The sequence below is a fragment of the Hippopotamus amphibius genome, chromosome 2 (genome assembly GCF_030028045.1).
Source record: "Hippopotamus amphibius kiboko isolate mHipAmp2 chromosome 2, mHipAmp2.hap2, whole genome shotgun sequence".
In the NCBI taxonomy this organism is placed as follows: domain Eukaryota; kingdom Metazoa; phylum Chordata; class Mammalia; order Artiodactyla; family Hippopotamidae; genus Hippopotamus; species Hippopotamus amphibius.
The window spans coordinates 218,506,489-218,521,680 of NC_080187.1; the positions used below are offsets into that span (position 1 = coordinate 218,506,489).

The following is a 15,192-nucleotide window of genomic DNA, read 5'->3' on the forward strand; positions in this document are numbered from 1 at the left end:
TATTGTCTAAGCATATTTTATTCTAAACCCCGAGTTTGTTTGAAATTCTGAGAGGTTCACGGAAATTTAAAAACTACTCCCATTTTATCAGAATCCTCCAATAGGCGGTTCTTAATTTTCAACAGGATTGAATATTACCTCCAAACATGCAAATGTAGAGTGATTCATATTTTTCCCTAAGTGAATGAAGGAATCATTGTGATTTACACTACTGGACCAAGTTTTGCTAATTTCACAAGGAGGAATTTATACATATGAAGCCAAGAGTAATCGTTTAAAACGTCTCTCCTTTTACACACATGGCTCTCCTGAGCAGTTGTAATTGGTTCTCCCTACTTCTTCTCTTTACCCCACAACAGAAAAAAGAAATTTCAAACATATGCAAAGTAAATCCATTTTAGAGACCAAAACTAAACATTAATTTTTATTTCATTATGATTATAACTGAATAACTATCTCAGAACATTCTAAATATGGACTATCCATATTTTTCATGTAGTGATGATAACTACTCTAAAAGCTTGAGGATGAATTTGCCTCCTTGCTTGTGAATAATTTTCAAATATTTTACTGGCTATTAGGTGTTTTTTTTCTCCAAAAACTTTGGCCTAAAGTATTTTTGTCTCAGCTAAGACAAAGACAAGAAGCTAAGGTCTTCAATAAAAGTTTTCCTTGAATGTTCTCTAATTTCTGCTTTACTGAATATATGTTCTTTAAAAAATCGCGACTGATAGAGTTTGACTCAATATCTATACGTTTTAATGCAAAGTAAAGCCTAGTGAACGCCTTCTGCTCTTTTACTGTAGAGAGTTGGGTGATCTATTCCATTTCCCAAAGGAAGTCAAGAGTAACAAAAGTAATTTCATCATCCACATCTTCTTTTACTTTTTAAGAAGTCCAAGTGCTACCCTTGTCAGGTAAGAGAAACCTTATCTTTTGTCACTGGGTTGGGGACAGTTATGCCCAAGAGGGTGGTTGGCGGGGGCCTGGAGGAGGCCTACCTTCCAGCAGGTCTCTGGCCAGACCAGGTTCTGCCCCCGTGGACCGAACAAAGTCTGACAGGACTGCGTCCATATCAAGAGTCATAGGATCGTGTAGAAGGGCCGCCCAACACTCAGCCGAGGTGGGGTTTGGAAGCAGGCTAGAAACCATCCATCTGCAGAGAGAACAGAGAGGCAAACGTGATGGAGAGAAGAAACCGGTTCTGCCTGCTGTGACATATACTTGAGCCAGTGTGGGACACTGCCTGATTATTCATGTGTGACAGTAAATAAGAAAAGTCAGACTGAAATATCATCCCTCTGTAGGTGACACAGGAAAGAGGGGACATTCCCAACTCAGGGCTTCCCACCTTGCGTTCTGTCAATTCCAGTGACAACCGATTGAAAAGAAGATAGACTAGGTTGGTCTAAAAAAAATCAAACACCTGATCTTAATAAATCTTAGAGAGATTCATCTGGAGTTGCTAAATTTCTAATCCTCTTCCAAGTTATGCAGACGTGTAACATTTCCACGAATGTAATTGCGTTGCGGCTATATCCTACCTACGCCTTAATCAGTGACCCATCCCTGAACCCACCTCAGCCCTCACCCCTCACTTGGCTCTTAGGAAAGACTGCACGTCAGAGTTGACAGAAACGCTACACTTGCTGAAGAGAATAAACCATTCGCCATCTTTCCTAGAGTTATACTCACAACAGCAATCCAACAGAACTCACAAAGCTCTCAGATTTCCTAGGCCGAATAATTCCAGCTAGGAGGATAAAATGGCACCCTGCAGCTTGACCACAGGCCAATTGTGCCAGCCAGTTGCTGGGGAAAAACAACCAGCACACAGCATGTGACGGTGACTCTCACCAGTGAACCAGGGCCACCAGTGCTAACACGGTCATGCCTGATAAAGCACAAATGCATCCTCTGTCTCCATCAATAAGGGGTGGGAAAATTGCAGTCCACCACTTGATTTTGTGAATAAAGTTGTATTGGAACCAGTCATACCCACTCATTGTCCTACTGTCTGCGGTCGCTTTTGCATGTGACTGAGTCGAGCAGTTAAAACAGAAACCATAAGGCCCACAAAACCAAACGTACTGGACTTTCCTGGCAGTTCAGTGGTCCATTCCACTGCAGAGGGCACGGGTTCAATCCCTGGTTGGCGAACTAAGATCCCACATGCTGTGCAGTGTGGCCATAAACAAATAAATAAATAAAACAAAAAGATCAAACTTGAAAAAGAAAAAATCAAACATATGGACTATTTGGACCTTCATAGAAAGTTTGCTGAGTATCAAGGATGGAAAATGTTATCCTAGCGAGCATGGAATTAATTTTACATGTTGTGGGGTGAGTGTAAACCCCATGCTATGGATGAGTGTCCCTTGCTCCTCTTTTCAAGATAAGCTCTCTGATGGGCTCTGCTCAGAGCACTAGGTCTAGGCTGACGGCTGCTGCTTTAGAGCCAGAAATGTTGGCCTAATCCCAGCTCCAGCTCTGCCCCTGTGAAGAGCTGTGACATGCTGTATAACCTCTCTGAGTGCACTGGAGCATTTGTGAGACTTTGGGAAATAAGCTCATCGAAGGTGCCAGGACGGAGGAACGAGACAGTGGGGTCTGTGACCTCCGAGACATTCACTGTTACTACAGCAGCTTGCACATGGCTCCGACTGGGGTGTGATTTTGGGTTGGTGTGCCTCGAAAATAAGAAAATGATTTGACCTAATGTATATGGTTCCAATTAGGAGATTGCTGTCTTCCTTCTCTCCATGTACCAGGGCCTCGGCCAGGAGAGCCTCTTCTTTGGTCACTGCCACCTGGGGGACAAAGCAGAAGATAAGAGCGTGTTACTCTCCCGACAGTCAGACAGAGGCTGAGGCTTTGCTTCATGTCTCAGGAGGTGCACCTGGGGCTTGGCCGACTGTCTGCATCGAGCCTGCTGCCTCCCTGGGCCCTGTGGGCACCCGCCTACTGGGTAGCCATCACCTCCCATGTCTGGGGGCTTCCTCCTTGTGGCAAGTCCTTATGTTTCAGTGAGGATCCCTTTCCCATTACGGAGCTGTTTCCAAACTTCATGGTAAGCACCCCATCAATACACTGAATCTTGCATGTTTTGTATTGTTGTAACACATACATAGCGTGAAATTGACCATTTTAACCATTTTAAGTGCACAGTTCAGTGGTGTTAAGTACATTCCGCATTATTCTGCATCCATCATCACCCACCATCACCTCCAGAACTTTTTCATCTTCCCCAATGAAAACTGTCCCCATTAAACAGCTCCCATTTCCCCCCTCCCCCAGCACCCGGAAATCACCACTCTACTTTCTGTTTCTGAATCTGATGGCTCCAGGAGCCTCCTATCATTGAATCACATGATACTTGTCCTTTGGTGACTTGTTTATTTTGCTCGGCATGGTGTCTTCAAGATGCATCTGTGTTGTAGCAGGTGTTGGGATTTCTTTCCTTTTTAAGGCTCATCTGAATTCAGGATGCTGTCACAAAAAGCTACAGAATGGATGGCTCAAACAAGGGGGATTCATTTCTCACAGTTCTGGAGGCTGGCAAGTCTGAGATCAAGGTGCCGGCAGCCCCAGCATCTGGTGAGAGCCCACATCCTGGCTTGCAGATGTCACTTTCTCCCTGGGTTCCCACATGGCAGAATAAGCAAGTGCTCTGGTGTCTTCTCAAAAGGGCACTAATAGCATCATGGGGGCTCCATCCTCATGACCTCATCTAAACCCAATCACCTCCTGCAGGCCCTACCTCCTAATACCATCACATTAGGGGTTAGGCATTCAACATATGAATTCTGGGAGGACACAGCACACAGGCCACAACAAGGCAGAATAATATTCCACTGTGTGGATGGATCACACCTTGCTTCACCATTCATCCATAGCTGGACACTTGGTTGTTTCCATCTTTTGCCTGTTGCGTGTAACTCAACCTAAATCATTTCTACACTTATACCAGGTCGCGATGCTGGGACCGAGACCGGCTTTCACCAGTGCTGCTGTGCAGATTCAGGCCCACATCTCCTCCTCCGTGCCTTGTCCTCTACACAGACAGAAATTAAAGGGTGGGCTTCAAATGAACTTTTTGCCACATTCATGTACAAACATTTGTGCGGCAAGAGACTAATGTGCATGTCCCCTTGACGTTTCTTAAATCTAATGCCACCACCGCCACTGAGGCCACACATTCACATACTGTGATGACATGGGAGGGCCCAGGCCAGTGGGGACACGGGCTCCCAGCTACCTTGGTCATCCTCACCCCCGCTGCCCCACGCAGCCCTGCAGAGAGCAATGCTGGGCCCCTCCTCCTGCACTCCTGGCCTGTTCCAGCCCTGTGAGGACCAGGGTAGCCATGTCCTAGCTCTGCATCTTTCCCTCAGACAGAAATCTGAAGGTCTTGCCTACTGCCCTCGGGACAGGGGTTTGCCAAGCTGTTCCTGCTGTGGCTTTGTCTTAGGAGAGGTGGTGCAGTCCAGGGATGCGGCTTGGCCCTGGAATCAGTCTCTCAGTGCCAAAATGGCTCCACCACCACTGTCTGTGTGGCCTCAGGTACACTGTTTAAGTTTCCTCATTCATGGGTTAGAATAACAGTACCTCTTAGCTGATTCAAAGTTTTAAGGAGTTAGTGCATGAAACACACTGGCCCACAGCACATGCTCAGTAAATGTGAGCTATTACCAACCCGTGATGATAAGGACCGCCCTCGCCTGCCCAGGTCTCCACCAGGGAGCAGAACTGCTGCCTCTGAAAGCGCTGAAGAGCTAGCCTGGATGACAGAGCGGTGCATGGATGCCGTGTTCTCTCTGTCCTCGCCCAGTCTTGCTGGACATGCCAGCAAGCCCGCTAATTGACTACACACAGATGTGGACCCAGACAGGCAGGTGCCTGTTCCTGAGAGCACTGGAGGCACCGTGTACCCCCACTCCACCCCAATACTACTGCTCAGACGCAGGCGGGATGATCAGCACCCTTTATCCATTTCATCTTGGTTTTCAAATTTATTTGAAAGGCACTGGACAATGAATAACATCCTTCCCATGGGTGTAAATCCTCTCTATAGCTAAGTGAGGAATATAACTACGATCTGCCAAGGGCCCAGGATGACACTGCGTGTACTAAGGGCTTTATAGGTGGTTAACTCTCATTCAGACAACAACTCTGCAAGGCAGGTGGCTCTGTTCCATTTCACTGAAGATCAGAGAGCCCAGCAGCAGAGTAACAATTGCCACAAAGACCCACTTAGACCTAAGGTCGCCATTCACCAAGCTTTTATAATGGTACGGGATCTTCAAACGGTCTCATGTCCAAATGTCTGGTGCTTTTGAAACACAGTACGTGCATCGATGTACGATCAGAAGTAAAACACTTTCTGAGTACACACTCAATCATGCCTTTTAATGATTTTTCTCCCAGGATGGAAAGATGGAAGAAAAGTATCTCCTAAAATTTATATTTTTGGTAATAGTACTGAGTGTAGGATCTACTGAGGTTTTCTATTGTGCGCATGGAAATGGCATATTAATAAGTGAAATCTCTAATTCTTTAACAGTTCTTAATATGAGAACAGATGTACATCACACTCAAGGCTCATGACCCCAAAGAGTTACAGAATGTTTTTTCCATGCTGCTTCCCACCTTGAACTCATATTAAAGACAAGACAAGTCTTAGGGAATCCACAAGGAATAATAATCACTAATTTTGAAGATAGTACGTGAACAACAAAGTAAATTTTTAAGGCCATGAGACATGGTGGTACTCATTGTGACTTGCAGAGAACACCAACATCCGTGCAACTGTGGAAGGTGCCCACACTGAGGAGTGACCACCTTCCAAGGGCACTTGGATGTCAGAGCATAATTACATCCTTGCAAATCTCCAGCAGAGCTTCCCTGCACAAGTCAAGCCTCCAGCATTGGAATGCTTGCAAGACTCCCTCACTTTGAAGGATTTATGCTTTTTGCTCCAGGCTCACAAATCTAGTTGTTACACAGGCATAAAATATAAGCCTGAACCAGGCTAAAGTGCCATCAACAAGAGTTTAAAAAGATCCAAACAACTCACTAATCAGGTTTATACTTCTACTATTGACTTCATTCATTTTATTCAGGTCTTCTTCTGGGAAAAGATGTACTTGCTATCGTGTTAGAAGAGTCTAAAAAAAGGCTAAATGGTCAGGCTCCTTCCATAGCCTCATAACAGGAGAGGAACACTCCGAGCATGTGTGTAGGTCCTGGGCTGCTACCGCTGATCCACTTGCCTCCTTCTCTCTCTGTGAGGGTTGTCCTGGAAGGCAGGGTCCCTATTTTTTGTGTTAACATCGCCATGAGCTGGAGCATATCCGATGTTAAATAAATCTGCTGCGTGAACAAACAAAATAAAAACATTAAATCCAAGTTCCTACTCCATTCTGATGGGTAGGAATGAAAATAATCATAACTGAACTCAGACTGCTATAAATACTACCACATGATTTATAAGCAAAGTCATCAGAATACTAGAAAGGGGTAGTTCCTTCTGCCTGGCAGAATGAAAAAGGCCAAACGTAAGATGAGTTTTTGAGGAGGATTTAGGAAGGCTGAAAAGAAGCAGTCCAGGCAGAGCACCGGCCAAAAGACAACGACACACGTATATGTCCCAGATCCAGGGATACCAGGAGCAGGAGAGCTGTAGGTATGGTGACTGCAGGTAGAGGTCAGGGTGAGGCCAGTGGGAAACCGCTGGGAGTTTCTGAGTAGAGAGTGGACATGTGCTGTGCTAGGAAAACACAGACACAAACATTTGGTAACAGAGTGAAAAATGGATCAAGAGTGTAGAAAGAAATGGGAAGGTACTCATTCATTTCTTAGTTTATCGGGTCACAGTGGAAAACCTTGAGTTTTGGAGATTGACAACACTCCCTAGTACCAGGGGATGAATCAAAATGGGTCAAAGCCAGTCGCTAGTAATCTCTCCCCCTTAACCTGGGATTCACCAATCTAGATGCAGCCACACTGAACAATTCAGGTGTATGTGATGGAGACAGGCGTCAACCAGGTTGAGTTTATGGGAAAGCTTTTGTTTCCCTGATAGAAGGGATCAGGCTTAACTGATACAGTCCTTTCCTATTTGCCTTTGCTCCTCCTTTCTGCCTTAAGCAAGGAAATACCATCTCCAAGTACACTCGCTGTATTGGGTCTATGAGGTAGAAAGCCAGAGGGCAAGACCTTGATGGTATCACTGAACATTTACCCAGGCCCTAGACCTCACCCCTCTGGACTTCCCATCATTCTTCTCATATAAATACCTATTTGTTCAAGCCAAATAAGTCAAATACTTGGTGATTTATAGCTGAACTTATTCCTAGTTGCTACATGAAGAGAGAATAATTCAGACATCAAAATTAAAAAGAAGCAACAGAAAAGAGAAAGTCATAGGCCAATGTCATTTATAAACATAGATGAAAACTGTAGATGACTAGCAACTGAATCCAACTGTAGAAAAAAGACATAAAAAGACAAAGAAGGGCCCTGGAGTCCCAGCCCCACTGGGGGTCTTTGATAATGGAGATAAGGGTACAGGGAGATTCAGGTGGCAGGAAGGCAGTCCTGGGGATTTGTGGAGTTGTCATCCCTGAAATGCTCACCCCAGACTCATGAGAGAGAAGAAAATTACCCTCTTAATAAATCCCCTATTATTTCTTCTCTCTGTTACTAACAGCCAAACATGATTCCAATGCTAATATGCTATATTAACACTTTCCAGAAGAAGAACCATATGATCATCTCAAAAGATGCCAAAAAGCTCACATCATTCCTCAAAACAAACCAGAAATAGAAGAAAACTTCCTTTACTTATTAAAGGGTATTCCAAACTTATAACAATTTTCCTACCTAATAATGCAAACTTTAGAAGCAATGCCATCAAAGTTCAGAACAAGCCCAAGACCAAGTCTTAGAACAAACAAGAATATTTTAAATGGCTGGAACAAGACCAACATACAAAAATCAACACCTTTTTTTACATACCAACATTAGCCAATTAAGCATTTAAAAAGGTCCATTTCATTTAAAAAATTTCTATAATTAACTAGGGATCACACAACAAACATGAGAGAAACTATATTTTTGGAGACAGGAAACAACCTTTACTGAAGGAGATAAAGAAAAATAAATGGATGGGAAGACTATATTTTTAGGATTCTAATTCTTACAATAAATTGAATGCAGTCACAACAGAATTGTTATGGAATTTGACAGTTTCAGAAACTTAGAAGAATAAAGAAGCAAGAAATTCCAAAGCACTTTTGGTAAAGATCAAAGTGGATGCAGAAGTCTGTTCCACCGCATGTCAAACATAAAAGTACTATGATTAAAGTAGTGGAAAGGGGCAGACAGAGAGACCAATGAGAGAGAATGGAAGATGTGTGTGTGTGGTGTGTGCATGTGTGTGTGTGCATGTGTGATAGAGAGAGAGAGACAGAGAAGAAGGAGGAGGAGGGGAAGTGGAGGAAGGAGCAGAAGAAGGAGAAAGGGAAAAGGAGGAAGAGGAGGAGAAGGAGGGGGAGGAGAAGGAGGGGGAAGGGGAGGGGGAGGAGGGAAAGGAAAGAGGTGAGGAGGAGAGGTGAAGTGAGGTGAGGGAGGGAGGAAGAGAGAGCTCTCCATGCCACCCACTCTGGGCTGACACATGGCAAAAAATAAAACTGTACTCTGTTAAAGCACTAGGATTTGGGGAATGTTTGTCGTAGCATTTAGCCTGCCCTGCCTCATACAGAAAGCCTTCTTAAGATACAAAAAGCAAAAGCCCATCATAGAAAAATTTGATAAAATGAATAACAGCAAAAATGCCAAATCAATAAACAAACGTCTGAATGACAAAAAAAAAATCCCGTAACATCTTCAAAGTTAGGTAGAACAGGAGAAAATTTTGGAAAATATATAATGAACAAGGCATTGACATTCAGAATAGATAATGAACATGTCCGAATAACTCAAGACACGTGGAATAAGAAAAAGTTGGCAAATTATATGAACGTGCAGTTTACAGGAAGCCCACGTGACAAATCAGTATATGGAAAGATAATCGACCTTAGTAATAATGAGGGGAACACAAAGGAAACTATACGATAACCATTAACCGTGCCCACCCAACCCCTACCCCCACCAGACTGGCGCCTCAAAAAATTAAGTTTGAAAAGATCAGCTCTAGTGAGGGGAAATGGGTCCTTTTTTCCACCACTAGGGGGAGTACATCAGGCTCATGTTGAGGTCAGTAGAGGGCATTTTGTTCAGTACCTAATTTTTTTAACGTGCTCTGTAATTCTGCCTCTCGGTATCGCCCGTAGAGTCCGCCTTGCTCAAGTGCACAAGGATGTGTGTATAAGGATGTTCCTTGCAGCACGGCTGGGAGTATCCAAAATGATCATTTGTCAAAGGGGAACGGCTGCATCAACTATGGCACCAGGACGTGACCTGTTCCAGAGGTGTCAGTATGGAAATTTCTCTAAGGCACATGAAAATATTCAGGCGTTATACAGCAATTAAAAGTACTGAAAGGACAAAGAATCTCATGTGTAGGAAAATGTCTGAAGGAGGCACAGCCCTCCTTTTAGTTTCTGGCCTCTGAGCGCTCTGCCCTTGTGCTCATATAATACACACTACTTGAAGCATCCTTTTCCACGGCAGCTATTCAATTAAATATGCGAGAAATGACAGGTGGGCTCAAGTACGGAAGCAGAAGAGAAAGGGAAGGCTCAGACTGGTCAGGCAGTGATGGGAGTCGGAGAAGCAAAGGAGAAAGTCTGGGCAGATTGGACCTGTGCTGCCATTCTCTGTAAGAATGACCTTTGGACAGTCACTAAAGCCCCTTGAATCTATTTCCTCATCTAAACAAGGGGGGATATACCACATCTTTCTTAGAATTTTGTTAAGATAAACTAAACTTAAATAAAAGCATTATCCCTCCCTCCCCTCCCTCCCTATCTTCCTTCTCTACTTCTACCTACATACCTGCCTACTTACCTATCTACCTACCTACCTGTCTACTTTTCATTTTCAATACCTCTTTTTCTGTTTGGCTATCTATCTGATTATATGTTTATCTATCTCACTATATATTCATATAAATATCTTTCTCACTGTCAGTCTACCTCTCTTTTTCCTGATTTTCTGTCTGTCTGTCTTGCTACTATCTGTCTACCTGACTGTTTATCTAATCTAGTAACTGTCTGTTCATCCACTGGTCTCTATGTCTGTCTGTCTTCCCACCCATTTGTCTATCTACATATATATGTCTGTCGATGTATTCATCTGATTGTTTGTCTTTATCTGTCTGTCAGTCTGAATGTCTGTCTGTCTATCCATCTACTTTTATCTTTGTCCCTCCCTCTACATTTTTGTGTCTGTTTTACTGTCTAATGACTGTCTACCTTTCTGTCAATCTAATTTTTCTCTATCAATCAATCTATTTATCTGTCTCTGTCCTGACATAGTGATTGACACAGACTAGAGCCTCACTAACTGATAGTTTATCTTCCCCCTTTCATTTCCCTTCATGTCTTTATTTATCCATTTCTATAATTAACTGCTGTTAACTGTGTTATGTACCAAGGATACAATCCAAAATCGGGCCTGGGCTCTTCCTTCAAAGAGTATTCAGCCTGGTGGCCAAAAAGAACAAATTAAAGGAGCAGTGACATTATGTGGTACTTAGTGCTACAGAGAGACAAGCCTGTACATTGCTGGCATGAGTGACAGAATTATTGGGGCTGAAGAAGTTATCTCTCATCTGCAAACCACAGAAGAAGTAGGAATTTTGCATGTAAAGAGGCTGAGAGCTAGTCTCCATGTGAGTGTGGGGGGGGGAAGTATGGACAGAGCCAGAAAGATAGAACAGGATGTGCATACACCTGGAGATCAACAGAACAAGGACATATTCCAGAAACAAAATCATAGGAAGCTCACAGAATTCAGACAAAAGAGACCAATCATGACCTAAATAAATGGGGAGATGTACTGTTTGCATGGATTGTAAGGTACAATACAGTTAAGATGTCAATTATCCTCAAATCACCTATGAATTTAATGCAATCCCATTCAACATCCCAGCAGGATTCTGTGTAGACATGGACAAGCTGATTCTAAAACTTATAAGGAAGATGAAGGAAACAGATTAGCCAAAACAATTCTGAAAAAAGAAGAAAAGTTGGAGGACTCACGCTACCCGTTAAAAAATGCATTATAAACATACTATGGTCAAGACAGCGTGGTATTTGGAAAAAAGATAGATACACAGATCAATGGAACAGAATACAGACAACTGAGATTCTGACAAAGGTACAGAGGCAATCGATGGGAAGAGGACAGACTTTTCAAACAGCAGTCCTGGAACAAATGGACAATCATATCCAAAAGCAAAGAGACAAAAACACCTTGATCTAGACCTTGCACCACATATAAAAATTAACTCCAAATGGATTGCAGACCATGTGTGCATGTGTATTTAGGTGTTCACATGTTAGTTTGTGCATATGTTGAGGAGTATGTGTGTGTGAGCTTCTGTGTGTCAGTATATGTGTGTGTACTTGTGTTTATGTTCACTGTGGATGCATATACATGCATATACATGCGTGTGTGCCTAAGGATATGTGCATGTTTGCATAAGAGTGTCTGTGTGTGTGTGTGTGTGTGTGTGTGTGTTAAGGAGGAGGTGAGGAAAGCTGTCTAAGGACATTCAGATAGAAGTTCCAGTGAATTGGACATTTACCTTGGAGGTTTCCAGAATATTTATAGTACGCGAAACAAACAGCTTAGATGTGATAGCTCTTTTCCATTAAAAAAATACTTAAATTTTGGACTTCCCTGGTGGTTCAGTGGTTAAGAATCCACCTGCCAATGCAGGGGACATGGGTTCGATCCCTTGGCCGGGAAGATCCCACACACTGCAGAGCAACTAAGCCTGTGTGCCACAATTACTGAGCCTGCGCTCTAGAGCCCGAGAGCCACAACCACTGAAGCCCACGCACCTAGAGCCCGTGCTCTGCAGCAAGGGAAGCCACTGCAAAGAGAAGCCTGCGCACCGCAAGGAGAAGTAGCCCCCGCTCACCACAACTAGAGAAAGCCTGTGCACAGCAACAAAGACCCAAATACAGCCACTAAATAAATAAATAAATAAATAAATAAATAAATGTTTAAAAAATTAAATTTCAGAAGCACAGGAGTATTTCAGCTTTTTAATAGGCTCTTATTAGTTGAATATTCACATTAGTGACTGGAGTTTTATCTAAGTATCTATCTCTCCAACAGAATAAGTCAGTTTACCTAAACAAAGGAACAAACAAATAAAAAGGAAATAGACCTCCATCACCCTGGATGGCTCTGAACATCTTATGATAGCTAACATCGAGACAGGTAGATTTTTAAAGAACCTAACCAGCTTCTTGTACTTACCTGACAACTTTATGACCTGATTGTGTTAATCTACTAATTGTGTTCTTTGGATACCCAAGTTTCAATGTTAAGTCACTAAGAACACTTATCTTAAAATATAAATGCACACAGGCCTGCAAATAAACTGGCACAATCAATTTTGTGCCTGGCTCTCACTGCCTCACCTTTGAAATAAGGATAGCAGTTCCTGTCTTAGGTGGTTCTGGTGGTGATTACACAACACAGTGCCTCGCCCACAGTGGATACTAAAGACAGGTTATGTACGATTATTACTGTTGTAATTATCTATTCATTTGCTTGCAAATACATTCTTTTTTTTATTTTTTTATTTTTTACAATCAACTGCATATATTTAGAGTGTACAATTTGGTATCCCAGTCTCCCAATTCATTCCCCCTCCAACCCTCCCTGCTTTCCCCACTTGGTGTCCATATGTTTGTTCTCTACATCTGGGTCTCTATTTCTGCCTTGCAAACCGGTTGATTTATACCATTTTTCTATACTCCACATATGTGTTACTATACGATATTTGTTTTTCTCTTTCTGACTCACTTCACTCTGTATGACAGTCTCTAGGTCCATCCATATCTCTACAAATGTCCCAGTTCATTGCTTTTTACAGCTGAATAATATTCCATTGTATGTATGTACCATATCTTCTTTATCCATTCATCTGTTGATGGACATTTAGGTTGCTTCCATGTCCTGGCTATTGTAAATAGTGCTGCAATGAATACTGGAGTGCATGTGTCTTTTTGAATGATGGTGTTCTCTGGGTATATGCCCAGTAGTGGGATTGCTGGGTCATATGGTAGTTCTATTTTTAGTTTTTCAAGGAACCTCCACACTGTTCTCCATAGCAGCTGTATCAATTTACATTCCCACCAGCAGTGCAAGAGCACTCCCTTTTCTCCCCACCCTCTCCAGCATTTACTGCTTGTAGATTTTCTGATGATGGCCATTCTAACCAGTGTGAGGTGATACCTCGTAGCTTTGATTTGCATTTCTCTAATAATTAGTGACGTTGAGCAGCTTTCCATGTGCCTCTTGGCCATCTGTATGTCGTTGTTGGAGAAATGCCTGTTTAGGTCTTCTGCCCATGTTTTGACTGGGTTGCTTGTTTTTTTGATATTGAGCTGGATAAACGGTTTATATATTTTCGAGATTAATCCTTTGTCTGTTGATTCATTTGCATATATTCTCTCCCATTCTGAGGGTAGTCTTTTCATCTTGCTTATAGTTTCCTTTGCTATGCAGAAGCTTTGAAGTTTCATTAGGTCCCACTTATTTATTTTTGTTTTTATTTCCATTATTCTAGGGGGTGGATCAAAAAAGATCTTGCTGTGATTTACATGGAAGAGTGTTCTTCCCATGTTTTCCTCTAGGAGTTTTATACTGTCTGGCCTTACATTTAGGTCTTTAATCCATTTTGAGTTTAGTTTTGTGTATGGTGTTAGGGAGTGTTCTAATTTCATTCTTTTTTTTTTTTTTTTTTTTTTTTAAGTTATTTGTATTTATTATTTTTTTTTAATTATTTTATTTTTTTGGGGGTACACCAGGTTCAATCAACTGTTTTTATACACATATCCCCATATTCCCTCCCTTCCTTGACGCCCCCCCCCCCTCGATTCCCCCCCACCCTCCCTGCCCCAGTCCTCTAAGGCATCTTCCATCCTCGAGTTGGACTCCCTTTGTTATACAGCAACTTCCCACTGACTATTTTACAGTTGGTAGTATATATATGTCTGTGCTACTCTCCCGCTTCTTCTCAGTTTCCCCTTCACCCCCCGCACCCTCCCATACCTCGAGTTCTCCAGTCCATTCTCTGTATCTGCTTCCCTGTTCTTGTCACTGAGTTCATCAGTACCATTTTTAGATTCCGTATATGTGAGTTAGCATACAATATTTGTCTTTCTCTTTCTGACTTACTTCACTCTGTATGACAGATTGTAGTTCTATCCACCTCATTACATAAAGCTCCATCTCATCCCTTTTTATAGCTGAGTAATATTCCATTGTATATATATGCCACATCTTCTGTATCCATTCATTTGTTGATGGGCATTTCGGTTGCTTCCATGTCCTGGCTATTGTAAAGAGTGCTGCAATAAACATTATGGTACAAGTTTCTTTTGGGATTATGGTTTTCTTTGGGTATATGCCCAGGAGTGGGATTACTGGATCATATGGTAGTTCTATTTGTAGTTTTTTAAGGAACCTCCAAATTGTTTTCCATAGTGGCTGTACCAACTTACAGTCCCACCAACAGTGCAGGAGAGTTCCCTTTTCTCCACACCCTCTCCAACATTTGTTGTTTCCAGACTTTGTGATGATGGCCATTCTGATTGGTGTGAGGTGATACCTCATTGTGGCTTTGACTTGCATTTCTCTGATGATTAGTGAGGTTGAGCATCTTTTCATGTGTTTGTTGGCCATCTGTATGTCTTCTTTGGAGAAATGTCTATTTAGGTCTTCTGCCCATTTGTGGATTGGGTTATTTGCTTTTTTGGTATGAAGCTGCATGAGCTGCTTGTATATTTTGGAGGTTAATCCTTTGTCCGTTGTTTCATAGGCAATTATTTTTTCCCATTCTGAGGGTTGCCTTTTAGTCTTGTTTATGGTTTCTTTTGCTGTGCAAAAGCTTTTAAGTTTCATGAGGTCCCATTCGTTTATTCTTGATTTTATTTCCATGATTCTAGGAGGTGGGTCAAAAAGGATGTTGCTTTGATGGATGTCAAAGAGTGTTCTGCCTAA

The 15,192-nt window shown here is 42.4% G+C and overlaps 1 protein-coding gene across 1 annotated transcript in view; it reads right to left on the minus strand.

Moving 5' to 3' along the window:
• Positions 1 to 15,192, minus strand: part of LOC130846163 (OTU domain-containing protein 7A-like) — a 351,994-nt gene that overhangs the window by 147,635 nt on the left and 189,167 nt on the right. The window contains exons 3-4 of the mRNA XM_057724220.1: positions 2,716 to 2,810; positions 1,002 to 1,156 (exon numbers count right to left, since the gene is read on the minus strand). Of these exons, the coding sequence (XP_057580203.1) occupies positions 1,002 to 1,152 (151 nt within the window). The 5' untranslated portion in view covers positions 1,153 to 1,156; positions 2,716 to 2,810. The remainder of the gene's footprint in view (positions 1 to 1,001; positions 1,157 to 2,715; positions 2,811 to 15,192) is intronic.